Here is a 27,211-nt window from a genome sequence, read left to right on the forward strand (position 1 = left end):
GGTAGTCCCTTGACATAAATGTTTAGTCACAACCAACTGTAGGGGGTGATGCTAATCTCTGTTACTTAAGCCAAAGGGCCAGTGTTGTCCAAAGACTACTCCAGTGGTAATGTGGCCAGCATGACTGCATCAAACAATGTTTACCTCCCACCAAAGTGGTCCCTATTTATCTACATTTGAACTGCATGCGTTTGAACTGCTAGGTTGGCAGAAGCTGGGACAAGTGACACCTCATCATGTGGCACCTGGGCCTCAAACTGCCACCCTTCTGACCTCATCAGAACTGGCATCTTAATCACTAAGCCACCACATCCATAGACAAAATGCTGTTCGGCTTAGTAACGGAAATGAGCAGTGTCCACTACAGTTGTTCATGACTAGACAGTCATGTCTAGGGAAAACCTTTACCTTGCCTTGATGATGATGATATCAATAACATCATTAAGATGATGCCAATTATGTTATTGTCACCATCATAATCAGTTGTTGTTGTTGTGTGCCTTCAAGTGATTTCTGATTTTTGGTGACCCTAAGGTGAGCCTGTTATGGGGCAAGTTTTATTCAGAAGAAGTTTTTCATTGCCTTCCTCTGAGGCTAAGAGTACAAGACCTATCCAAGGTCACTGGGTTTCATGGCTGAGTGGAGAATCAAACCCTAGTCTTAAAGTCATAGTCCAAATCTCAAACCACTATGCCAGACTTGCTCCATGTATATCTCACCTTTAACACCAGCACCATCATTATCAATATCATCTCTATATATCACCTGTTCCCAAAATCAGGACTCACCTGTTCCCAAAACCAAGCCTTGGGTTGGAAGACTCCTTTAAAAGTTGGACTACAAAATCCTGAGCGCCATACAAACATAGAACCATCAGCTGCCACTGACCTCCAGAAAGGCATCAAGCGTGCTCTCCACATCATAACTTTCATCATAACAAACTTACATTTGGGCAGGGTTTCTGCACAGAAAAAATGTATTTTCCCTTCTGCAGCTAAATGCTAAAACTCACCACAAAAACAAAACAATCGATCAGTTGATCAAAAAGATACATACAACCTTTCCAGTGTGGCTATTTTTTCACAATCACTAGAATAAGATAGCATTTATTGCACTTTTGATTTTTTTCTTCTGTATTTACAGAACAGTGCAAAAGTCACTTTCAAAAATCTCTGTAAAGCCAACAAAAAGCTAAGTTTGTCATGATGTGTGTGAGAGATTTTCATTCATTGCACAAGAATGAACCAAGACAGAATTTCTGTCCCTACTTACATGAGAAGGGCAGTGAGCATATGTCCACTTCCTAAAGCAGCTAACAGAAGTCAGCCAGAAAGTGTTGCTGGGGGAATGTGTAGAGTCAGGAATACAGAAGTCACCAAGGTGGAATAGGATCAAACGCAACACAGTTTTGTGGCACAGTAGAAACACAAACACCAGAAAAGTGACTGAAGTCAGAACACATTTAAATTGCTGCCTTTTATGGTGCAAAAAAAACCTATCCAAATGTGATTGTGCAATATACGGATGTAAATCCTCAACTATTTTATCTACTTATGTGAGAATGAGTAACTATGGCAATTTTCTCCCACCTGTGGGAGAAAAACGAATATTTCTCTGCACTCTGTGCCTGGTATCGAATGTCTGAACATATTGGAGAGCAATTATTCATTGAAACAAAACGTGTTGTTTTTGCCTTTCATAGTTTCAGACAACTTTTTCTTTTGGGCTGAAATGAATTGCTAGACTAGAATGTGTTATTATCATGTATCTCACATATAAATGATTATCAGATAGATCTATTGGCTGGAATCTTCTATGTACTATGTTGGTATGTAACCCCAGCAGTTATGTAGCTATGTAATGAATCCTAGCTAACCCACCCCCCATCCCCACTTACCAGTCAGAAGTTTCTGCGATCAACAAAATTTGTTCCCCTTTCATTGGGGAAAAGGCTGGCCAACATTCTCATCTCCTTGTGCAACCAATCGCCATCACAGCAAGCAGAAACTGTGACCAGGAATTCTCCCTTAGCAGTGATTACTTGCGCAAGGGGGATGAGAATGTCAGTCAACAGCTTCCTGAATGACAGGGGAACCAACCGCCATCAATCACAGTGGCTGATGACTGGGGAGCTTTCACAGTCCCTGTGTACACCCTAAATGAGGTGATATTGGGGAATCATGAATATATGAACTTGTGATTATGCATTTGTAACTACCCAATAGGATTCCAGCCATTATTCAGTAGTGAGTTAAATGAAAATAATTAAGAGCTGATGTAGAACTGGGATCTGATTTATCATAATCCAGAGCTTGTATCACATAATAATTCTAATTTACAATACAGTAATTCGAAGTACAGTTTTCTTTATGCCACTGTGGAACTATTAAGACTCCACACAGTGACCTATAAATGCTGTATCAAAGAGAGAGCCAGCTCTGACTTTTGGAGGGGAGGTGGTTTTGTATTTTCAAGTGGAAAAGCAACCTTGTCATATTGATATTCTTTTACTCCCTTTGTCCACAGTCAGCTCATGACTGTTGGGGACATGGCCTAATTTTATAATCTACACAGACTAAACCTCTATACCATTTTAAAGCAGCATGTAGGTTTTACTTGCATGCTTTCTGCCTCCTCTGTCTGATGACAAAGCCCGTAAGCTTCAAAGGCTTGTGCACTACATTTTGTACCTTTTTAGCTGGTTTAACAAAGGCATTGCCACAATATGGAATCAAACATTTTAGGTACGTATCTTCTGTATGGGGCTATAACATGGATACTGTTTATAACAGAGTTGTGGTGCTTTAAGTCCTGCAAATATTTTTGGACTGTAGAAACTCCCATTACATTTAGGCCATGTAGCCAATGCCAGCGTAGCCAAGGACTGGTGAAGGACCACAAATTATCCATACTTTGTTTATTAGAAAGCTCCTATTTTACACATAGGTGTGTGCAAAATAATATGATTATTGTTCATTTTCATCAGTGAGACTGTCTTCCTAAATCCAGAGGACCACTTTAGATGCATATCTGGAAGTAAGGTTTTTTTTCTTTTTCTGAATCTTTTTCCAGAAAGAATCTCATTGTCACTATGTAGTTATAAAGATGTTTAAATATAAAATATGCTTGCAGCCCTGAGGCAATTACTGTGGAGGAGTCAAACAGTGTTTGTTGAACTGAAGAAAAATAAAAGTACCTTGGAGACTAGCTGTCCATAAATCATCTCCCAGTTGCCATCCTATCATATGCCAACAAGAAATGCATTTATCAAATAAAATATGATACCACATTATTATTATGTGCCCTTAGGTTCCCACCAGCACATTTAAAGAGACTTAATGTCACAATAATGCACTTCCCTGAGGTGAAACTCTTTGCATTCACAGTAAGCCTTATCTCATCCAGTAACTTTTAACTACTTGGTGCCTTATGACTTCTGTTTGAGGATAAGAATGAGTGTGACAAGGTGCCCCAGGGGGAAAACTTCAGCAATTAATTGCATCCCACTGCATATTGTATAACATAGGCTCCAAAAAACTCCCACAGATGCCATAAAAGGAAGGGAGAACTAATTTCATCCCATGTCAGAAACATGGCTATAGCTGAGGTTGTATAGTTCAGGCAGATGGTAGAGAAGGCAGGAGCTAGTGATCAGCCAAGAAAACTGGCAATTTAGGGTAGATCCCATGTAAGAGCATCAAAATCCTACTCAACAGTGGTAGAGCATAAAAGTCTTCTAAAATGCAAAAGAGCACATCTTTGCACAAGAAATATTTCCCACCTTCCTGGCAAAATGTGCCGGTCACTGTTCATATGTGCTGTTCTCTGGTTTTCACCCCTTTTCTTATGCAGGGGTGAAAAATCTTCCAATGGCTGACAGTTTTGTTTATTTTCATTGTGTCAAGTCGCCCTTTTTTGTCAAGGACAAGAACATTTACAAATATGCATATTTATTTATATTTATTCATGTAATTTATAACCTGCCTTTCATCTCTCTTTGTTGTTATTTGCCATCAAGTCAATGTCAACTTATGGCAATTCTATGAAAGAGAGACCTGTAAGGGCTCCTGTTATCAACTACCCTGTTCAGGTCTTGCAGACTCAGGCCAGTGATTTCCTTGATTAAATCAATTCACCTGTAGTGCAGTCTTCGTCTTTTCCTACTGCCTCCTTCCACTTAACCAGCATTATCAGCTTTTCCAGTGAATTATGTTGTCTCTTTATGATTGTTGCTGATTTTATAACAGCTTCAGTTTGGGCTTCTAATGAGATTCATCTCTGAAGCATCTAAACTTTTTCTTGTTTTCTACTCTTTTTTTCATTGATTCAGTTCTTGAGCAACATCCATCATCTGCATGACAGCCTTTCAAATATTTGTTTACCTGCTGAGGATGGGTGCATCTACACTGTAGAAATAATACAGTTTGATACCATGTTAACTGCCAGGGCTTCTTCCTACAGAATCCTGAGATTTGTAGTTTTGTGAGGCACCAGCAGTCTTTGGAAGAGAAGGCTAAAGACCTTGTCAAACTACAAATCCCAGGGTCTCATGGGATGGAGTTACACTATTTAAAGTGGTGTCCTTATTTCCACAATGTACAGTAGATGCACCAAAGTTTAAAAGCCATGTTCTAATAAATGTTCTGAAAGTGGCTAATAAAATAAAAACACAAAAGTTAAAATGAGCAACAATCATAAATAATATAGGTTCCATTAGTTTGAATAGTCTGCTCTCTAAGTATGACTAAATCTGGATCTGAACTATACTTTTTAAAAGATCATGGGTATTTTAAACTTAAAAACAAGTCATACATTTTATAAATATTTTTTTAATGTCTTGTGACATGCAGAAAGGCTTTAGAATGTGAGATTTATCTGACCCAAGTACACTTGGATCCAGATAATGTACTTCTAAAAATATATGTACAGTACTTTTAAATTAAAGTAGTCTAGATTCAAAGTAGCATGTGGAATTTTGGAATTATTACACCATGTGCAATAATCACAGGTATTTCAATTTTGTAAAGAGTTCAGTCTTGGACTTTCTTAACTTATACATGGAGTTAGCATCCCATACTTTTCTGTTGGTGCATTTGTTCTATTTTTAGCCCCCCTAAGAGGAGAATTTCCTTGTTGTTTTTCTGCTTTGTTAGATTTTCTTAAATAATGAAGCAGGCCTGTAAACTCTAGAAGCATAACTAAAAAAAGAAAAGGGAAAAAAAAGATAGTGAACTCATATCAAAGGTTCAGAGGGAGACCAACTAAGTTCTTTCTGAATATTTTAAAAGAAACTATCTTTAGCTCTCTCTATATATAGAACATCAGTTTGTTTAAGGTACTTTCCTTCTCTTTTTTGCTACTTGCATTTATTTGGAAAGACACAACGGCTGTCTCTCCATTTAGCTGCCTCAAGCTATGGCAATCTAAATTGTATTCTGTTGCAGAATCAAGTGTATAGCAGAGAGACAGGGGGCCTTTAGCCTCCGGATGTTTTTGATGACAACTCCCAAAATTCCTTACCTTCTGTCTTACTGGAATTTAAGGAATTTAAGTCCAAACATCTAGAGGATTGCTACACAGACAAACTAACAAGAAAAGCTTTAAGTAAGGATATTCAACAAGACAAATGGAAGTTTAAAAGAGAAAGACATGACACCACCTCAGATGACAATCTAAAACTGCCGTTGCCTTACTAGATTCCTCTGTTTCACAATCTGCAGTGGCACAGATGCTGGAGGAGCTCATATAACTACATTGACCTCATCATAATCTCAGTGACTGGAGAATGTTGGTGAAATTTGTGCCCAGTTGCATAATAATCATGTCAGAGGACAAAGTCCAGTTTCCCTCTTCACACCACCTTGGTATCTTCCTCCTATGGTCATGTTGGAGACAGAGTGTCTCCCCCCGTCCATTTTATTAAAAATTCAATTTCTGGGTCTGTTCTGATCTGGAACACATACAAACCAATCTGAATCAGCCTGGTCTACTTTACTATTGGGGTTTTAGGGCCCTGCACAGGCCAAATAAAATGCCTTTCCTCAGGTCACCTGGCAATGAGTTGAGATGATGCAGGGCCCAATCTTTGGTTATGGTGTAAAGTGTCAACCATGTCCAGACAGTTCAGCACTGAACCCGAAGTATAACACCCTTAAAACATTTTTTTTTAAAAAAAAACCCACCTTTTGTTGCATATCTTCCTGGAAGATCTGGACCCCTCCATTGCAACACCAGGCATCTGTTTGCAATGCATCCTGCTGTACTGCCTGGCATTGACACAGCTGATTAGAATCACTCACTCTGAGATGAGAATGAGGTGCCCAGCCATATGATAAACGCGGGGTGTCTTGCTTTTGACCTCAGAGGGAGGAAGCTATGGCAACATTAATGGGAGGCACACTGGGACATGTGTGCAGACAGCTGCCCAGCATCACAAACAGAGTGCCCAGGTAACAAGGGGACATTGGGGAAGCTCTGGAGCCAGAACATTCTGGCTCATGTAGACACCACCTCTGTTGAATCTGTTGCACAGCCCTAATTTTAATTAACTCAACAAAATATAGTATACTTGAAAATGTGAACTAAAATATTATTTAAAACTGAATACCATAATCCTTGAGAAGCCTCTGTTAGCTAACATAACCCCCACTTACTACTGTGTTAGCAACCCCCACTTACTACTCCATTTATACCTTTCTTTTATAACACTATTAAAGGCATAAGTTAAATAAAATTTTGTATTATTGAACAGATGAATCAAAATTTCTTGAGGCAAAATAACAAATTTAATTTTCAAGTCAAGTTGAAGAAAGGGATCTGGGAGTCCAAGTAGACCACAAGTTGAACATGAGTCAACAGTGCGATGCGGCAGCTAAAAAGGCCAATGCAATTTTAGGCTGCATCAATAAAAGTATAGTGTCTAGATCAAGAGAAGTAATAGTGCCACTGTATTCTGCTCTGGTCAGGCCCCACCTGGAATATTGTGTCCAGTTCTGGGCACCACAATTCAAAAAGGACATTGAGAAACTGGAGCGTATCCAGAGGAGGGCGACTAAAATGGTGAACAGTCTGGAAACCTTGCCCTATGAGGAACGATTCAGGGAGCTGGGGATGTTTAGCCTGGAGAAGAGAAGGTTAAGAGGTGATATGATAGCCCTGATTAAATATTTGAAGGGATGTCTTATTGAGGAGGGAGCAAGCTTGTTTTCTCCTGCTTCAGAGACTAGGACCCGGAACAATGGATGCAAGCTACAGGAAAAGAGATTTCACCTCAACATTAGGAAGAACTTCCAGACAGTAAGGGCTGTTTGACAGTGGAACACACTTCCTAGGAGTGTAGTGGAGTCTCCTTCCTTGGAGGTCTTTAAGCAGAGGCTAGATTGCCATCTGCTGGGGATGCTTTGATTGGATTTCCTGCATGGCAGGGGGTTGGACTGGATGGCCCGTGCAGTCTCTTCCAACTCTATGATAAAGGGTAACGAGTTACGGTTCTAACATTAATTATTTATCTACCGTTTATTGAATTTCAAATAGTTCTTGCCAATTTCTCTTACTACCTTTCGTCTTGCTTTGTATGTTCTTTTATTATAATGATTTAGATGCTATATACTGTATGAGTAGCAAGAGGTTTTAGGGGAATCAAATCGACAAAATGGAGAGTCAGTGTGACATAGTGGTTTGAGTGTTGGGCTAAGATTCTGGGAAACCAGAGATTGAATCCCCACTCGGCCATAGAAACCCATGGGATATTCTGGGCAAGTCACACTCGCTCAGCGTTAGAGAAAAGGCAGACTCCCTTTGAACAAATCGTTCTAAGAAAACCCCATGAAAGTTTCAACTCAGGGTGTCATAAGTTGGAAACAACTTGAAGGCACATAACAAGAAGTAGCAACTATATTTGAACCCTACTGTTAATTATCATTGCAGTGTGGAAAGGAGACAAAACAAAACAAAAAACAAGCTTCATTTATATACTGCTTCATACCGCCTAAGCAGTGTCTAAACGGTTTACAACTGTAAGCTAATTTGCCCCCAACAGTCTGGGTAGTCATTTTAGCCACCTCCTTGGAAGAATGCAAGCCTGAGTCGAGCTTGAGCCCTTTTGCTGGTCTTGAACTCACAACCTTATGGTTTTGAGTGAGTGGCTGCAGTACAGGCATTTAACCACTGTGCCACCAGGGCTCCTGTAGACAAATGACTACAGTGCCTTGCATGCCACAGAAATAGCAGCAAGAGCCTTAAATATACTCACAATCACATATATTGTATAATTCAGAAACATAATCATGTTTGTCTGGAAAAAGTCTAGTGTGCACAGGAATCTTGTAGCACCTTTGAGACTAACTGAAGGAAAGAAGTTGGTATGAGCTTTCATAGACTTGAGCCTATGTCCTCAGATGCATAGGGTGGTTCTCCGATGCATAGAGTGGAGCTGCTCTCATGCCTCGGTGGGCTGATGAGACTGAAATAATACTACAAATAATCATGATAAGACAATACAGTTATTGTAACTTGTTCCAGACAGAGAGACACTGTCTTTCAGACTCTTTCAGCCAAGGAATGTAAACAGTTTTTATGATTCTCTGGTTATATTGTGTGTGTATATAACACCAGCTTTTTAGTGTTGTGTTGAAAAGGGATAGATCTTTATAGATTTACATACGTCACCATTTCATAGATGAAAATTGGGACGCATGTGGCCAAGCAACATCAGTGTGTGATCAAGATGGTAAACATTATTAATAAGAAAGCACATCTAAGCTAGGAGAGGATGGAATAGTTTGCTTTTGTGTGACCCTACTGGGAAGAGCAAGACTCCACCATCTCATCCTACTCCCACCTACTGAGTTGATTAAGTGTAAACTACTTTCATACTTTAAACTCAGCTTGCAGCAATTGAAGTAAGCTGAGGATGGAGGGAGAAGTTGAAGGAGGAGAAAAAAACTGGGACATACTAAAAAGGAGCTGAAAAGTGAGATGACAGAGGATTAATTAGGATTTTTCCACCAAATTGGGACAGTTATAGGGTATGGATCTATATTGTACAATCAATACAGGTGGTGTATTTTTCAGTATATAAACAAGCACTAGTTCTTTCCTCCTTGATTACAAACAAAAACTGACAATTACAAAAATAAAGGAGAAGGAGAATTGGGAATACAAAAGGCAAAAAAAGTAAGCAAAGACATCTAATATAGTTATAAGCTTGGAACAATATTGGAATTGTACCACAGGGTTTGGGTAATTCCATGTTCTGCACGTCACCTTTACTCCCAAATCTGTGGCTCTGACCTCCCAACACTCAATTTTAAGTGATTTTTCATCTGAAAAATCACCCAAATAGTTCCAAACTGCCTATAAATGCCACAGTTTGGGTCACTACACAGACCCATCCAAACCAAAGTAAAAGGCTTTAAAAAGCCAAAATGCTACCTAGGTGTGATAAGATATCACTTGTTCTCCTCCAAAACTTGTGGATACAACCTGTGAGAAAGAAATGGGGGTTGCAAATTGGGCTCCAGTTGCTTATCACTGTTTTATCTAGTAACAAGTTCCTGCAATCTATAGGAGTAAATTTTTCAGGGGTTATAAAGGGCTGTGGTGGGAAAGGGCATTAGAAATGTTCTTATGTGCGTCATTTTCTGATCGTAACCCTTTGGACCCTATGCCAGCAGTTACTAGATCTAAAGCTTTCAAAAGGCACTGGATTCAATATGCAGTTTGGCTTATAGTTTCTTCCAAAACTAATGATCTGGACTTTGTTCAAATGTGATGCCATTTTTAAGGGCAGGGTAAAATGACTGTTTACCAAAGTATAATAGTTTATGTCATCTTCTGAATTTTGTGTTTTGCATTATAATGTGCTAAAATTTAATGATGCACTTCTTATGTTTTTAAAGTTTTCCTGTAATTAGACTTATTTGGTTAATGACCTTCTCTAATGGTTTTTCATACTGACTCTCATCAGCAAACAAATCAAACTTCAGCAATGTCCCTAAAATCTTTTGTCTGCCTAATTGAGCAGTTTTGAGATCTCTTGGCAAACCCAGCTTAAAACTGCAAAATTAGTGGGAACTGTAAACTTAGAGCGGATATGAAATGCATGTAATTTATGTTTAAAAACATATTGTTAATTAGAGTGTAGTGCTAACAACAACTTGGTTATGGGTTCAGTCCCCATATAGGCCAGGAGGTTTCATTTTAATCTGAAAACTTTAAAGAAATGCATATAGGAAAAAATGGATAGAGGATAATTCGGAGCTTTCAATAATAAATGTATAATTAATCAAACTATTTCAAAGGAACAAGTTTATGAAAGAATGTGCAGAGTTTTTATCCATTACTAGTGATGGATAAATGAAAAAAAAAATGTTTTTCTCCAAGTTTCACTCACCCAGCTCTGCCCCATCATCTCTCATATCAACTGTAAAGAGGTTTGTGCATGATATTGGCATAAGTCATCTTTTCATCTTCTGCTCCTAGGCTCTGGAACAACCTGCCGGACGAGATCTGCTATATTACCACCTTAGAAGCCTTTAAAAAGGCCATTAAGATGGATCTCTTCTGGCAGGCCTTTCCAGATTAGCCTTTTTAGTTTACCCTCCCCTTACCAATATTACTGATATTATTGATATTATCATCTCCGCTTCCTTCCCCAGTGAAAAACACACTTTTCTCCCCCCAAACTGAAACAGAATCTGGATCTCATTTTCTATTTTACCCAACCTTTAACAGGATTCCCCCCCTTTTTAATACTTGTATTGTTTAATTTCTTTTTAATTGATTTTTATTTTGGGTTTTATGATTGGGGGGAGGGTTGGGATATGCTATTTCTTTTTCATCATGATTGTAATTTTAACTGTTTGGTGTTTTAATACCTGTTGTAATCCATGTTGATTCCCTATTGGGAAAAGTCAGAATAGAAATAAATATTATTATGATTATTATGTCTTCTGGGGTCAGCTATGCAATTCAGATATAGTTGTCTAGTTCTGTACTTCCAGACAGAGAAACAAGCAATACGGAAAAATTATTCATTAAAAACTAGGGAAAGGGCCAGCTTCCATAATTAGTTAAATTTTCAACTTTTTAGGTCATGAGTGTTTCAAAGTTAGAAAATAATCCCTGAGTTTGTGCTGTCACTTCCAGTCTCTAACGCCTTGTCTGCACTGGCCAGGATAGTCCAGGAGAATCGTCAAGTATCCTGTCTCCACAGATGCCTTATTAACTTTGTCTCTGTTTCCATACTGCAGTTCCTGTCTGCAGGGACATCTTTCTAGGCTGCCTAACACATCTGCTGACACAGCAGGTCACTCACTTCTGCGGTAAGAATGAGACACCTAGGAACAGTCAAATGCTAGGCGCCTCATTCTGTCCTTAGAACAAGTGACTGCAGCACTGCTAGATGCTCTTGGCGGCCAGTGGAACTCCTGTGCAGACAGCCACCATGGGGTAGAAACAGAGGGCTCCAGATCTTCCCAGAAGATCCCGAGCTACAAGTAAGAGTTGTGTTTCATAACCCTGTTATGGCCTGGTTCTGGTGTGAGATGTGCCAGACAGGCCATTGATTCTAGTAAGAATTGTGAAGGTCATTTTTGTTATTAAATTTACAGCTGTAAAAATAGATGTCTTTGGACCTGAACAGATATCCTGGAAAAGTCAGCTTTCGGGCATCTTGGGGGCATGGCATTTTGATGGCCCATGTGCCCAAGATGCCAGAAATCATGCTGGGTAATCACACAGGGGCATGGTATTTTGATGACACATGCCTACAGACTGCACAAACGTCACCCTGAGGTTGCACTGGGGCTGCCTAAGGAGGCCAAAAACCAGCCCAAAAAAGGAGCTGATCTTTCCCACTCTTATTTGGGCCAGTGGCGGGGTAAATTGGGGTTGCAGCATGTGTTTGCCATGGCTCTGGGGTAGAACAAAAAAGGCACCTGACTCAAGAGAGCTCCAGTGGGTGACACTGTGCAGGTGCAATTTTTAATGGTAACATACAGTAGTGTTTCTCACGTTGTCTGGTGTGTGGGGTGTGTGGGTGCTGACAGTTACTTTTTTCTGATGTGTCAGGGACTGATACCATAATTGTGCCTATTGGCTACAACTGTTCTTTCGTTTCCTGGAAGCTTGCTGTAGAGTAGCAGCTGATGGTTTGCAAACTGGCACTAATCCACAGACCATCAGTTTGAACACTGGCCTAACATAATGCCTTCTACTTAATTCAAATCTATATAGCTATGGACATTCTCAACTCTGTGTAAAGCATTCATATGGCTCCAAACATCACATAGGTAGCACACAATTATGAGTCCTGATCCTCCCCACTCCAGACAATACTACTTGTTTCATTTCCAGTAGGATGATCCAGCTTACTCAGCTCTCGGCTGCTTTGTTTTTGGAGCTGCCTTGTTTCCTTTACCTCTGGTCCACTTCCTGCCTGACTAGTAAAGCCTGCTTCTAGCTCCTGCTGCAGTCACTTGGCTAAGTCAGTTGACTAACGTGACAGCTGCTACCAAAGAGCAGAACTCTCTTGGCTGAGTTACTAAAATAGAGGCTTGTAAAAATTGCTAAATAATGTAGAATGTGAGACCTATTTTTAGACGGGAAGAGTTGTTGTAGCACACGTGCTTTCTGCTGAAATATACACTCTAGGTTTGAAGCCATTCACTTCTTCTTGCATGGCCACCTGCAGTACCAGATTTAATTTGTTAATCAGGAGTAAATCCCACAGGCCCCTGTCACATAATTAAAATTTAATATGCACATGGATTGCTTTTTCTTTTTTCATTCAAGTCAGGGTTATATATAGAACCTGCATTCAGAAATAGACATTTTGCCTCTGAGGGAGATAATATCGTCTGTAAAAAGAAGAAAGTTCCCAAGAGTCATGCAAGTTCATACAATGTTACTATCTCTCTTTAGTTGCTGAGTGTTGTTTTCAGAGCTAAGCTTAAAAGATGGGTATCAGTCTAAGATTTAGACACTAGCAAAGTAAACTATAGTTTAGGGTTCCAGATTATCAGGGGCTCTAACCCTTTCCCACTTTCAACTTTTATTGGGAAGTTATTCAAGTTGCAAATATATAAAATTTGATAATACTGGACAAAAGATACTCAGAGGTGATTTTGCCAGTTCCTTCCTCTGAAATTTAGCCTACAGCACCTGGTATTTGTTGGCAGTCTACCATCTCCCAAAGAAAGATAGTGGTGCCTTTAGGATATTTTGTAGCTACATGTGATGATGCCAGACATCCCAGCCAATGGGGTGCTAAGGCACTGCAAATCTGGGTGCTGGAAAATGACAAGTAGTATTGTCTGGAGTGGAGAGGGTCAGGATTCATAATTGTGTGCTACCTATGTGGTGTTTGGAGCCATATGAATGTTTCACACAGAGCTGAGAATGTCCATAGCCATATAGATTTGAACTAAGTAGAAGGCATTATGGTAGGCACAGGCAGCTGGATAGAACCCTCAGAAGAAGCCTTCCACAACCACTTCTCTCAATGCACCTCACAACTGGGATGTAGCCACACTGCAGAATTAAAGCAGTTTGACACCACTTTAGCTTCAACTGCCATGACATGATCCTACAGAATGCTGGGATTAGAAGTTTGGTGAGGTATTCAGCCTGGTTTGTCAGAGAGCTCTTTTGCCTCACGAAACTACAAATCCTAGGATTCTGTAGGATAGGGTCATGGCAGTTAAAGTGGTGTCAAATTGTGTTATGTCTGCAGTATGAATATGTTCCTTTCTGGAGCTACACATGTACCAAGAAGAACTTCATTGTTGTTGTTTTAAAACTCCTCTCCTGCTTAAAAGAATGGGTGAGGTCAAGACTATTTGAAAGCCCATATTTCCCCGTATGAACTTGCCCAAGTATTACACTCTTCAAGGGAAAGCTTTCTCTCCATCTCGTCAATGCTGTTACGAGGAGGTGCAGGAGGTGTGGAGTGCACCAGGTGACACCCTAATAGGGGTGATACCACTGCTCCTCAAACACCTATCTTTTGGCAGAAATAGGCTGTGGCATTCATCTGCTTCCCTTTCAAATGTTTAAGAGGTGGTGGGCGTAGGGTGAAGCTCAGTGGGAGAAGAAAGGGAAAAAATTGAAAGGAAAAAAAGAAAGCTCAGTGGAAGAAGAAAGGAAAGGCTCCAGAATTTTTAAATTTCAAAATTTCAAATTTTAATTTTTTTTAAAAAAATTGAAATTTGTATAAATGTTTTGTTCTTTTTAAATATTCTTTAAAACATCGCATTTTAACCAAATATTCACTATATATATGTAAATGCATTTAGGTTATGTGTATGAGATTGTAATTTGAAAGTCTAATTTTAATTTTGCTAGTTGTTTATGTCACAACTATTAGCAGTACCTTTAGTGGTATATGAGAATTATGAATAATGAGTACCATTTGTGCAAAAAAGCATTACTAAGGATTCTGTATGGTGTGAAGTGGGAGGGGGTCAATGAGGGGGACAACAAGTTACCGCACTGGTTGACACCAACCCTAGTGACACCACTGCATCTGACCACCCTCTCAGGCTCAGTTGGTGGAAACACACACAGACTTCTTGGTAGTTCCTCCTAGGGTTTGGAACTCCATCTGAAAGGAGGATCAACCTGCTCCCTCTCTGTTGTCTTTTTGATGTGCTACCATGGAATAATGAGACCAGACAAGGAAGATGGGTTAAACAAGGGCCACTTTATTGACCTATTTATTAACATTTGTAAATCTTGGAAGATAACATAGGGGAGAGACCTGATGCGGGATCAGCTGGGGCCAGTCACCCCTGACTACCTCCCCTGCCTTCCCTTGGGCAAAACACCTGCCCCTGCAGCCGGGCATTCGATGGAAGGCGGACCTAGGTACCCCCACCCAAGCCGTATAACTTTAGAAGTGGTGGCAAACCCTAGGTCCACCTCAAGAGTCGAGTCCCCACCTCGGAGCCATGGAAGCCCTAGTGAGGTGGTTTCAGAGCTCTACATACACCACAAGGGAGTGCCCCAGTGTACGCCAATCTCTTCCATTCTCCCCACTACCTGCCATGTACTGCTCCCTATCTGTTGTCTTTTTGCTGCCAGGCAAAGACCTCCTTGTTTAAACAGGCCGTCAGCCTTGGCTGGCCAGAGTGGAATGATGGGTAAACTGGATGTGCTTTAATATGCATTGTGTGTTTTAAGTGTTTTTTTTAAATGTTTTAAATGTTAGTGTTTTAAAAATAACAGTTTAACAGAACATGCTATCTAATGCTTTTTAAACTTTTGTACTTCATATTGTTTCAACTGGTCTGTTTTAATTTATACTATAAGCCACTTTGAATCCGACTCAGGAGAAAAGCAGGATATAAATAAAACAAAACAAAGTCAGCTTCCCTGCAAATAGAAAACTAGCATAGTTGAGTCACAACTATGTTTGTATAGGGATGTACAAGAACACTCCAAAATGATACCCTCCCTACACAAACCTACAGTCTGAAGAAGAGGTTTACAGAACAGTTACAAACTGCAAAATGCATTGTATCTTGTGGATGATGACATTTTTGCACCCAAAAAAGGTGTATTATGTAATGTTTGTGAACAGGTTTTTATTTGGAATGAAATGCCATTTTGTGTGCATATTATTATTATTATTATTATTATTATTATTATTATTATTATTATTGGCGGGTTACAGACGGGCAAAAAGGGATGTACTCATGACGTCATGAAGGTAGAGCCTTCAGACGGGCTTTACCTGAATGCCGTCATGAACACGCCCCCCGCACGCCCCAAGCGGGAAGAAGCGGCATTAAAAAGGTGCTGCTTTTTTCTGCTTCTTTTTGATTTGCGGCGTACCTGCGCAGCTCCGTCTGTAAGCCCCTGCACCGATATGTCAGAATTGCTACGCCGCAAATATAAGTTGCCGGTTTAAAAGCTCCGTGTCAGCTGCGTCCCATAATGGGTCGGGGTCCCGGGACATGCGTGGTTTGCAGCCAAGCTTTAATTGCAACGTCCGCTGCCATGGAGCTGTGGAAGCTGAGGCGCAGCTGCGGCGCATTTTAAGCCTCGTAACCCTAACCCTAGAGCCACTTGTGCGCATGCGTTGCTAGAACCGCGGGAAGTTGTAACTTTTGCCGGCGGATGTTTTGGTTGTAGAAAGTGAAAAGGGAAAGTTTGGGATTTAAAGTGACCCCCTACACACATTCCTGCGCCATTTTCACCTGGGAACGGGCACAGTTCGGCTGCTCCTGGCACAGCTGTGTGGCGGCTCCCCTTTGCCACCAGGCAGGATGGCACAGCCATCCACCAGCACCCCGAAAAAAGGCAGGGGGACGTCTTGGTCTCATACTGAGATGGCTGACATTATAGCTATATGTTCCCAGAAACTGGAGTAACTGCAGAAACTGGAGCAGTCCTACCTGAATGCTGACACATATCGAGAAGTGGAAGAAGCCATGAGAGTTGCTGCACCGGTACACCAGAATTGCTACGCCGCTACTTTAAGTTGCCCATTTAAAAGCTCCGTCGCATAGTGAGTTGGGGTCTTGGAACATGCGCAGTTTGCAGTCAGGCTTTAATTGCAACGTCCGCTGCCATGCAGCTGTGGAAGCTGAGGCACAGCTGCGGCGCATTTTAAGCCTCGTAACCCTAACCCTAACCCTAACCCTAGAGCAACATGTACGCATGCGCTGCTTGGAAAGTTTGGACTTTAAAGTGCACCCCTACACACATTCCTCTGCCATTTTCACCTAACAATAAAAAACGCTAAAACTGTAAATATTGACATATGTACAAAGGAGGTGAGGGGAGATGGCAGGGGGACAGCGGTGGCAGCAGAGACAGCTGTGGCTGCGCATTGCAGATTCAGCAGGAGCGCGGGGACCAAAGGAGAGGAGGCATCTATGATGCTGCTGACACTGGCAAAGTGCAAGCGGACAAGGATGCCAACACCAGCTGATCACCAGCTGGCAGGAGACCACCATTGTTTTAAAGGGGCTTGGGCACTTTAAATGTGCCCATAGGCTTTCTGCCGCCGCTGCTTAGCTCGGCACAGCTGCACATTCGCCAGCCGGCAAAGGAAAAAAAAAAAAGAGACTCCGGAGCTTGAATGTGCCCAAGACCTTTTGATGCCCTCTAAACTTGCCCCCAAAGGCAAAGGGCAACTAGAGAGGGCCTGGGATGAAGGGGCAGGGAGCACTGACAAGGCACTAGGTCCCATGATGTCCCATAAAGACATCATTTCGCCTCCCAGGACATGTGTTCCCTCCCAGCCCTATCTACTCTATTCTACCCTTCCTGTTCTCTCCTCCCACCATGCCTGACTCACTGGTCCCCAAACCAGCAATGTCCAAACTCTGTCCTTCCAGGCGTTTGGACTTCATCTCCCAGAATCCCCAGCCACCTTGCCCTGTGGTCTGGGATTCTGGGAGATGAAGTCCAAACGCCTGGAAGGACAGAGTTTGGACATTGCTACCTCACACCACTCCTGCCTAGCTTTAAAGTCCCAGGGAAAAAGTTTAAAGGGGCTTCGGCGCTTTAAATGCGCACATAGGCTTTCTGCCGCTGCTTAGCACTGTAGCTGCGCAGCTTCGCATCCGCCTGCCGGCAAAAGAAAAAAAAAAGCCGCGGTTTGGGCCGCCCGTGCGGAAGCTGCCTCTCTTTTGGCAGCGTCCTCCGAGGCGGCGGTATGGAAGCTCCGGGTCCAAAACGGACCCAGGTGAGGCATCTTCACTGCCCCCCGTGTGGAAGCTCCAACACCTGAAGCACGCCCCCGGGGCGGGCCGTCTGGAAGCTCCGCATTCAGCAGAATACACCTCCAAGACGTCCTCCCCTGCCCGTCTGTAACCCGCCATTATTTGCCAAAAAGTCTGAAAGGAGAAAAATAATTGAAACTTGTACAGAAGTTCTCATAAATTTACTCAATGGGGAGAAAATATTTTAAAATGTTCATTTCCACGTATGAGACCAAAATATATCTTGTGTTTGTAGACCCACTGAATTAATGGAAGCTTGATAGATCAACACTGATGTAACTTGCACTGATTCATTGGGTTTAGTGTATCTGAGAATAACAATCAGATTTAGGCTTGTATCATTCTACTGCATATGTGAAGCATTTATGGCAAGCATAAATTAACTGACAAACCCATATAGTTGGAGCTCACCTAGAATATTGCTTCAGTTAAAAGGATCAAGTGTGGTCATTAATGATTAATGTATGTGTGTTTATTTTGCAGGAAACGTCTTTGTTGTCAGTCTAGCTGTTGCTGACCTGGTAGTGGCCATCTACCCATATCCTCTGGTCCTGACATCTCTCTTTCACAATGGATGGAACCTGGGATACCTGCACTGTCAAATCAGTGGTTTTCTCATGGGCCTAAGTGTTATTGGGTCCATCTTCAACATCACTGGAATTGCTATTAACAGGTATTGCTACATTTGCCACAGCCTCAAGTATGACAAGTTCTACAGTGACAAGAACGCTTTATTCTACGTCATACTTATCTGGGTCTTGACATTTGTTGCCATTGTGCCCAACCTTTTTGTTGGATCCCTTCAGTATGATGCCAGGATCTACTCATGTACCTTCTCCCAGTCAGTGAGCTCTGCATACACAATAGCAGTCGTATTTTTCCATTTCATGCTCCCTATAGCCATTGTTACATTTTGCTACTTGAGAATATGGATCCTCGTCATTCAGGTACGGAGAAGAGTGAAACCTGATAACAAACCCAAACTGAAGCCACATGACCTTAGGAACTTTGTTACCATGTTTGTGGTCTTTGTACTTTTTGCCGTCTGCTGGGCTCCTTTGAATTTTATAGGCCTTGCAGTGGCTGTTGATCCAGAAACAATAACGCCCAGGATTCCAGAGTGGTTGTTTGTTTCTAGTTACTACATGGCATATTTCAACAGCTGCCTTAATGCTATCATTTATGGACTTCTGAACCAGAATTTCAGAAGAGAATATAAACGAATCATTGTGACAATTTGTACAGCAAAAGTTTTCTTCCAGGACAGCTCTAATGATGCAGTCGACAGGATGAAAAGCAAACCCTCACCACTGATCACAAACAACAATTTAGTGAAGGTTGACTCAGTGTGAAAAGAGAAACCTTGTCACTGACAATTTACCGATGTGTAACGTGCAACATTTAAAGGCTATGTCTGTTAGCCTCATGGTTCAATTACTGCAATGAAACTTTGATCCACAAATGTACTCAGAAGAGGATATCTGTACAGGATTTTTGAGCCAAAGCAACAATTTTGAAATAAATGTCCTCCTATTGCACTATATGTTATTATATACAGTGGGCATAATCCAACCAAAATCAACTATCTACGACCCATTGATGTCAGTGGGACAGTTAAATATGATGTTAAATTTCTACCATTGACATTAAGGAGACTAAAATGTTTTTCTTTGGCTGGATAATTCCTAGTGATTCACTGACACAATGACAGTCTTAAAGTGCAATCCTGTCCTTGTTGTCTTAGAAGAAAGTCCCATTGAAATCAGTGGGATTTACTTCCATATAAAGAGGTGTAAGATTTGCAGCTATAGGCAATTAGAATTACCTAGCAAATAGTTGTCAGTCTTTCTTTTAATTTAGATATACAATAGAGATGGACTGGAACTAATAGAGACATGTTGCTTGGTGGTGTTTTTATTTATTTTTTAATAAAATAAAAATAAAAGCACCACCCAAATCTTAATCTAAAGGTGCAAAGCAAGGTTCTCATAGCAAAACTGTCCATCCTCAATACTTGCTCAAGTAAAATAGATATTATGAATGAGAAAAAATACGTGTTACACCAGGTGGTAGACAGTTAAAACCAAACCGGTGCTTACAAATTATCTGGGAATATATGTCAGGAAATCAATGAATAAAAAGTTATGGTGTCAAATGACAAGAAACCACTAATGAGGAGTAAGCAATAAAGGACAAAAGCATGCATAGTCTGTCACATTTGTGCATGTGCAGAGCCTCGAAGTAACTAGTTCCAAATAATAAGTTAATTTAAATTTATTGCATTTTCCAATAAGAAGGTTACATTACAATTGTACAGTTCCATTACAATCATAATGTAATGAGGAATAATTTTCCTCCTTTTACAAATAAACTATAACTGTTTTGCTATTGCTTTCATAGTTACATGGTAGCATGGCCTCACTACTCAGGTGTGTTTTGTACTACAGGCCTTTGGCTCGTGGCAAGATAATGCTTTGTTTTTAAAAGTCAGTAAAACTATTTTATCTACTTTGGAATAATGAGACAGTAAAGAGTTACTTTTTAAATTCGTAGCTAACAGGCACTAACTAGTCTGAGGGCCTTGGAATTGTATAACTGCTTTTATAAAGTAGCTTCCAAGCTTTGTGTGTGTGTGAGGAAATGGAAGGTGCACAAAGAAATCTCTAAGGATGAATGGCCTTTCAAGCCTCAGTGATAAGGAAGGGTGAGACAGGTGAATGACTGAGTCTCTTTTCAAGAGCAAATATGTAGCGCAAAGGATTCTCTTCTCATGGTAGCAGTAAAGGATCCTGTGGCTCTTGCCTGTTAAGATGAACTTTATAAAATACTGAAATCAGAGATATTCATATTAAATTCCATTATTATATCTGCCATAAATGCCCAGGTGGGGAGTAGAAAGTCTAGAAAACCGCCTACATTGGTGAAGATGGAAGCCTTTGTTAGAGGGAGACAAAGATCAGAGATGTCCAGTTATGTCACAGAAGCATTTGTTGCCTATGCTCCTTTATGGTGATACAGATAGAAACAATGTGAAGCATAGGTATATACCAAATGATAATTTCCATGTATCTGATGGTTTGGCTCAAGGTGTGTCCAAATACCCCTTTCAAATTCTCCCCCTTCTGTTAAAAGTATTCTGTTTCAAAATGTGCTACTACATTAAGCCAAAAATACTATACTTTCTAGATTTCTAGACAACCACTGTGTTGGTCAACAGTATCCCATATTAGTTCAAACCCATCTCTTGGTTGGGGCAAGTGGATAAATAGTTTGACCTATGTTATTGTAAGTTCATGTTGTACAGTGTAGTGAAACACTTTAGATACAATGCCTTTAAAAGTGCTAAATATTTATCATATTCTATAGACTAGGCATAATCTCAAAAATAGCTCTTACTTCCTAAGGGAATAATATTACTGTACAATTTAACATAGCTCATGGGGCAAATAGGGGGAAAAACCTTTCATACATACTTGAAACTTAACATTTGGTCAACTGAATGGGTGTTTTTATCTTAACAAGAATCTTGTGTTGTTATTACTTTATGCTCACTTTACATTTGGAATGGCATTATCACAGCAGCAACCGCCACTTTTTAACGTCTGAACAAGCCAGGCAATGAATTTCTTGAAGCACTTTGTTTACACTTAAACCATGCTTGCAAACCAAGCCATCGTGTAAATAATCAGTGCTCTTCTCTTGTGACATCGTGTGGTATGACTGACCAAATTCTATATCACAGCTTCCTTCACTGTGATTCCATCCTTAGAGGATGCTTAGTTGTGTACTGGCATTGCTTTGTATGTAGTGATATCAAACAATTAAGGGGGGGTCAAGCTACCCAATTTTAATCATTTAGGAGAAATACACAGTTTGAAATCTTAACAAAATTTTTGCCTTACTTAAATGATACTATGACTAAGAATAAAATTATGTTTCATGATCCATCTGACGAGTAGCATAAATTATTTATAAAATAAATAAATAAAGTAGTTGCAGTAGTCTGATCTGTATTTAGTATATTTTAAAAAGAGGTTTCTTATTCCCCTCTCGAATCTGGAAGCTCAAATCAAAACTATACATCCTTTGCTCAAACTGGTATATATCAATCAATGCGAGTTATCAGAAAAACTAACAGTGTGACCTGATGCCTGTCTACTCATAAATAATTCTCATTGTGTTAAACAGGAAATACTGCCAAGTAAGTGGCTAGCAGGTTTCAGCTTGAAATCTCTAAGCCTACTATCCTACACCCATTTTCTTGAAAGTAAGCCCTGTTAAGTTCAGTACGATTTATGTATGAGTAGGCATCCATAACATTGCACTTAAAATATATATATTTTTATTATAATTGTGAAAAAAAAATGATTTGCTATATGCAATAAAAACATACATTATGCCAAAGGTCTATATTTTGGTGTAAAGGCCAACTATTAAAATGGATAGCATTTTCAGATCTGATATTTTAAAATATTTGTATTAAATATAAAGTCACGGAAAATATGCATGTTGGTGATGTTAACAAGCTGCTAAATATAGCAATAATTTTAAAGACCTATCTATTCTTTCTAAGTTCTTCATTTTGTGTGTGTGTTTGTGTGTGTGTGTGTTTAAGGAATTCCCCCAGAGTCATGTGTATGACCAGCTGGAGGGAATTTTTTATCAAAACTGCTTTCCATAATTATTTTATCTTTTAAGATGTTTCAACTGCAAAAAAGGAATATATCAACAATTTATTGGTATGTTGCTATCCTGTTATTTCAGACAAACCAGTTTTCAATTACATGTTCTCTTTCTCCAAAACAAATTCATTAAAATTTTAGAAGGTAGGCCTAAATTCCAATGTCACAAAATTTAATATTCATGGTAATTCTGGGACGTTGCCCTCACCCCACCGTGGCTGAAATGCTTCAGAGGGTATTCCAACAGTCTGGCATATGTGGGGGCTACAGGACGTTGTGGAGAAAGTGCTATCCCTTCTGTTTCTTCCCACAGAAACACCTTTGTTTCACATCAAAACGCCACAATATGCTACAAATTTGTATTCCCTTTCTCAAAATCTTTTCAAGTTCATGTATGTATTTCTAAAATTGTCATCATAAATACAGGATTGAATCTAGCAGATCTTCTATAGATCCCTCTTTTTACAATAAATATATAACAAAAGCTTCAAATACGTAGTCTCCAACATTGCAAGATAAACATGAGGAGACATGTAGCCAAGCAGCATTCAAGTGTGCTCAAGACAGTAACGGTTATTAATGAGGAAAGGCTACAGAAATTTGCTTTTGCCTGAGCCCAATGTGAAGGGCAAGACTTGGCCCTTTCCTCTGTTCTTCTCCTTGCTTTTGCACTCAGTTTGCAGCAACTCACATAAGCTGAGGACAAAAGGGGAAAGAAGGAGGCGGAGAGAGAAATTAACAAAATAACTCAGCACCATCCTATGAGTTTTCTCCTGTCCTCCCTCATGTCACTGCTCCTAAGAGCTATTAACCTGATGGTCCAAGAAGAAAAGATCAACTAGCTTCCTCTGGATTGTATGAGAATAATTTAGCTCAGTAATTCTCAAACTTTGGTCATTCAAATGTTTTGGAGTTTAGCTCCCAAAATTCCTCAGTATTGACCAAGTTGGCTAGGGCTTTGTGGAGTTGAAGTCCTAAAAACCTGGAAAACCAAAGTTTGAAAACCACTAACTTAGCTGAACTGATAAAGAGGTCACTCCATTGCTAATGCTGAACCAATCTGAACAGCTTGTCATGGTTACTGATAGCATTCAATCAACTGATCAATCAGTCAATAAAGAGACACTTCTGGGGTTATGCAGCTGTGACAAAAAGTCTCACTTTGGAAAATCTGAAGCCTACATTTTTCAGTTGATGATCATAGGTAAGAAATGGCTAATGCTTTTTGACTTTTTAACAGTGTTGGATGAAATTGGGAGACATAGCTAATACATCCAAGGGGAGAAAACCTGACATATTTCAGAGATTTTCCTTCACAGTTTGGCGGTGCTAATAAAAAATTACTTTCAACCCCCATTGTTTTGTGGCAATTTGTGCAAAGGCTCATATAAAGACTGACACCAATGGTGATGTTTACCCTAAGCCATCTAGGTGCTGTGGGTGGGATTTTAGCTTGTGCTGCAGCAGATACTCTCTCTTCCCTGTTCATTGCCTTTCTGGTATGGATCAACCCTCTATCCTCTTTCCCCAGCTCTCATGTATTGATAATTCATAGAAGTAGAAAGGAAATGTAGCTGCATGGTACACATTGAGTCAAACATGTAGTTTGTCATTAAAATGAAGTCCCAGAAGAAAAAGCTGAAGGGAAAGGAAAGTAACATATGCAGTAATGCTATTTCATCATTTAATTTCAGCACAGAGTTCTATAAAATTTACAGATGGGTGAAACAGTCTCTTTACTAAGCCAAAATAATTGCATGGGGGGTAATTAGTCATCAGAGGAATAGCATGAACCTGGATCATATCACTAGCTTACAAGGCTTACAATTTAGCTGCTCAATACCACTGTAAAAGTAGGAATTCAGTAACAAGATAAATACAGTCAAGTCAGACAAAGGAACAAAACAAGAACAGAAAAATATAGTACAAAGATGTCCACTCTTTGAGGCTATCAGGCTGCAAAATAACATCTAACTTTCAAGTGCCAGACTACACATTATTTGTCAATCATCACTCCATTAAATCCAACATGGTCTGTTCCTTCCTTTCTTCATGTTGCCATTTTCAAACCACTTATTGTAGGCCCTGTCAGTGTGGACAAATTAGAAGTTAATTTGTCAGGTAAATGAGTTGCCGGCTGTGTAATTGCACTTGGTTATGAAGATGTAAGGGCTAAACAAGAGATACCCAGTGAATGGAATACAGTAGACATCAACATTTACCTACGAGATGCAGCTCTTCACATAATGGGCAGGAAAATCCTTCAGAGTGTATTAAAGGATTCTAATACTAGAGCATCCAGTGTCCTTTTCAGCCTCTGCCAGCAGGGAGGATGAAAGAGGAAGTGGGGGGGGGGGGCATTTGCGACTCTTTGTTCCAGGCATTTCTAGAGCAATGTTAATGCAGGGCCGAGACAGATGGCCTGAAAACGGCAGTCTGCGGGCACCTGTTTTAACTCTAGAGGGACGCTGCAGCCACCAAACCGTGTGCTGTCCCTCCAGAGTAAAAAGAACCCAGTTCTTCTGGGTTATTTTGGTGGCACCCAGTTTATGTCATGAGTGCACCACTGGCACACTCATGGCGTGATGCGCAGCAATGTGCAGAAGCTGTATGTTGCTTAAGTAAAGATGGCGACTCCCATGTGGATGGGAAGCCACCATTAGGCCACTGCTCAGACGTTCTGGAGTGTGTGGTTGCCACACGCTCCAGAACCCTAATTTTGGTGGCAAGACAGCGCTTTTGGCCTGCCTGTCTTGGGCCTTAGTTAACCTCTGGGCTGGTCTGATTATTCAACCTGGCCAAAGATATGACCAAGGATGAGAAAGGTTTTAAATCCTGAAAATTTAGAGCATCTGCCACTCCACGCACAAGACACCCCTAATCCTTCAACCCCCCCTCCCAATGATGGACCTTCTTCATCGGAAAATGTGGAAGGATGTAGATTTTTCTTCAGGGATGGGAAGAGGTGATCCAAGATCTGTTCTTTATTTAATATTTTAAATTATTCTATTTACTTGCTGCTTTTATTCCATTTATTCAGTTTATATGCTGCCTTTTTTCTGATGTGGGACCCAAGGTGGCTCACAAACTAAAGTATGATCAGCTAAAAAAAACTGACAATAAAAATCAAAATACAATTTAAAATCATCATATAAAAACCATATCTATCTATCTATCTATCTATCTATCTATCTATCCATTCAGAAACATTACAAAGTTAAAAATAAAGCATGCATGCCAGCTAAAAAGACTCCCTGAAAAGAATTATTCATTAAAAGCTTGTTTGAACAAAAACATCTTCACCTGCTGGTGAAAGGAACACAGAGAGCAGGTCAGCTTAGCCTTCCATGGAAAGTGGTTTCACGGAGTGGGAGCAGCTGCTGAGAAGGCTCTCTCCCATGTCCTCACCAGATGGACCAGTGGTGATAGCAGGACTGAGAGAAAGCTGAGAATTTTAACACTGGCAGCTGCTTGTTGAAACAAAGCAATAAATTTATTTACAAGTCAGGCTGAATATAGACCACACTATGATTCCACCTTAACTGCCATGGCTGAATCCTATGAAATCTTAGAATTAGTAGTTTGGTGAAGCACAAGAACTCCCTGGCTGAGAATTGTAAATGCCTTTCCCAAGATTCCAGGGGATAGAACCATGGCTGTTAAAGTAAAATCATAATGCTATAATTGTATAGTCTCAGAGAACTCAGATATAGGATACCACTTTCACAGCATTACATATCCTCATATTCTCCCTATCAGGACAAGAAGGGAGCAAGGAAAAAGGGGAGGAAGTGTATGGGACATGGATCACAAGTTTCCAATCAGAGCATATCTTTACTTGTCAGAGTGCTCTGGGGAGGTGTAAAGGTGTCAGCTGAGTAGAAAACAAGCAAGTCTCAGCCTTCAAATAGTTTTATGCATTATAGTCCAGCAATTTCCTTGAAAAATATCTCTGACATTTTACATTATTTACATTAGAGCACTTCTATGATGTATGTCCTGTTTATATGAATTGTCCATAAAACAAAGCATTTGCCTCCAAACTATAAAAGCTATCTGGTCATGAAAACCTGTGCCTGTCTCTGTCTGAAATGTCACTGGATTCTTTCCATCAAAAACTTCAAATATACCTGTAAATTTCATCCGGAAAAAAAAAATCAACACCACACAATATTATAGCCATTTGTTGATTTTCCAATTGCAGCTGTGAGACATAAAATTTGAGAGTGAGATTTTTGCAGTTTATTTATCTGTGGTACTTCTACAATTAGTGCTATATTTGCACAGTGGATCTCAAAACCACATGAAAATTAAGTGATCACAACTTTTTAGCCCCATGCACAAAACCCTCAGCTGGTATCATTCTGACTATGTGCAGGTAATTGACTAACATCACCTCTCTGGCAGATGTCATTGTCATATAAATTGCCCCAACTCACAGCGGAATACTAAGCTTCCTTTTTATCTCCCTGAGAAAGTGGAGAGTTGCACACTTCTGGATTTATATACCATATATACTTGACTAAAAGTTGACTTCATGTATAAGTCAAGGGCAAGTTTGGGGGCTAAAATTAGGGATTTTGATATGGTCCATGGTTATATCGAGGATAAAATTTAAAGGCATATAACAAAGGATGTAAAGGATGATGCAAAAGAAAATAGTGCCAAAGAACATACAAAATTCCAGCAGTCATTAACTGTTTGTGCTCATACTAAAGACTGTATGGATGAGATAATGGAGTAGGGTCTGTTCTTCCAGGACAGATTATGTTCTTGCTTTTCACCAGGGTATGG

General features: G+C 40.1%; 1 protein-coding gene across 2 annotated transcripts in view; it reads left to right on the forward strand.

Moving 5' to 3' along the window:
* Positions 1 to 23,019, forward strand: part of MTNR1A (melatonin receptor 1A) — a 94,350-nt gene extending 71,331 nt beyond the window's left edge. For both annotated transcript variants that reach the window (XM_042469997.1, XM_042469998.1), the window contains exon 3: positions 18,219 to 23,019. In XM_042469997.1, the coding sequence (XP_042325931.1) occupies positions 18,219 to 19,087 (869 nt within the window). In that variant the 3' untranslated portion in view covers positions 19,088 to 23,019. The remainder of the gene's footprint in view (positions 1 to 18,218) is intronic.
* The last annotated feature ends 4,192 nt before the right edge of the window (positions 23,020 to 27,211 follow it).

The sequence above is a fragment of the Sceloporus undulatus genome, chromosome 5 (genome assembly GCF_019175285.1).
Source record: "Sceloporus undulatus isolate JIND9_A2432 ecotype Alabama chromosome 5, SceUnd_v1.1, whole genome shotgun sequence".
Taxonomy (NCBI): Eukaryota; Metazoa; Chordata; class Lepidosauria; order Squamata; family Phrynosomatidae; genus Sceloporus; species Sceloporus undulatus.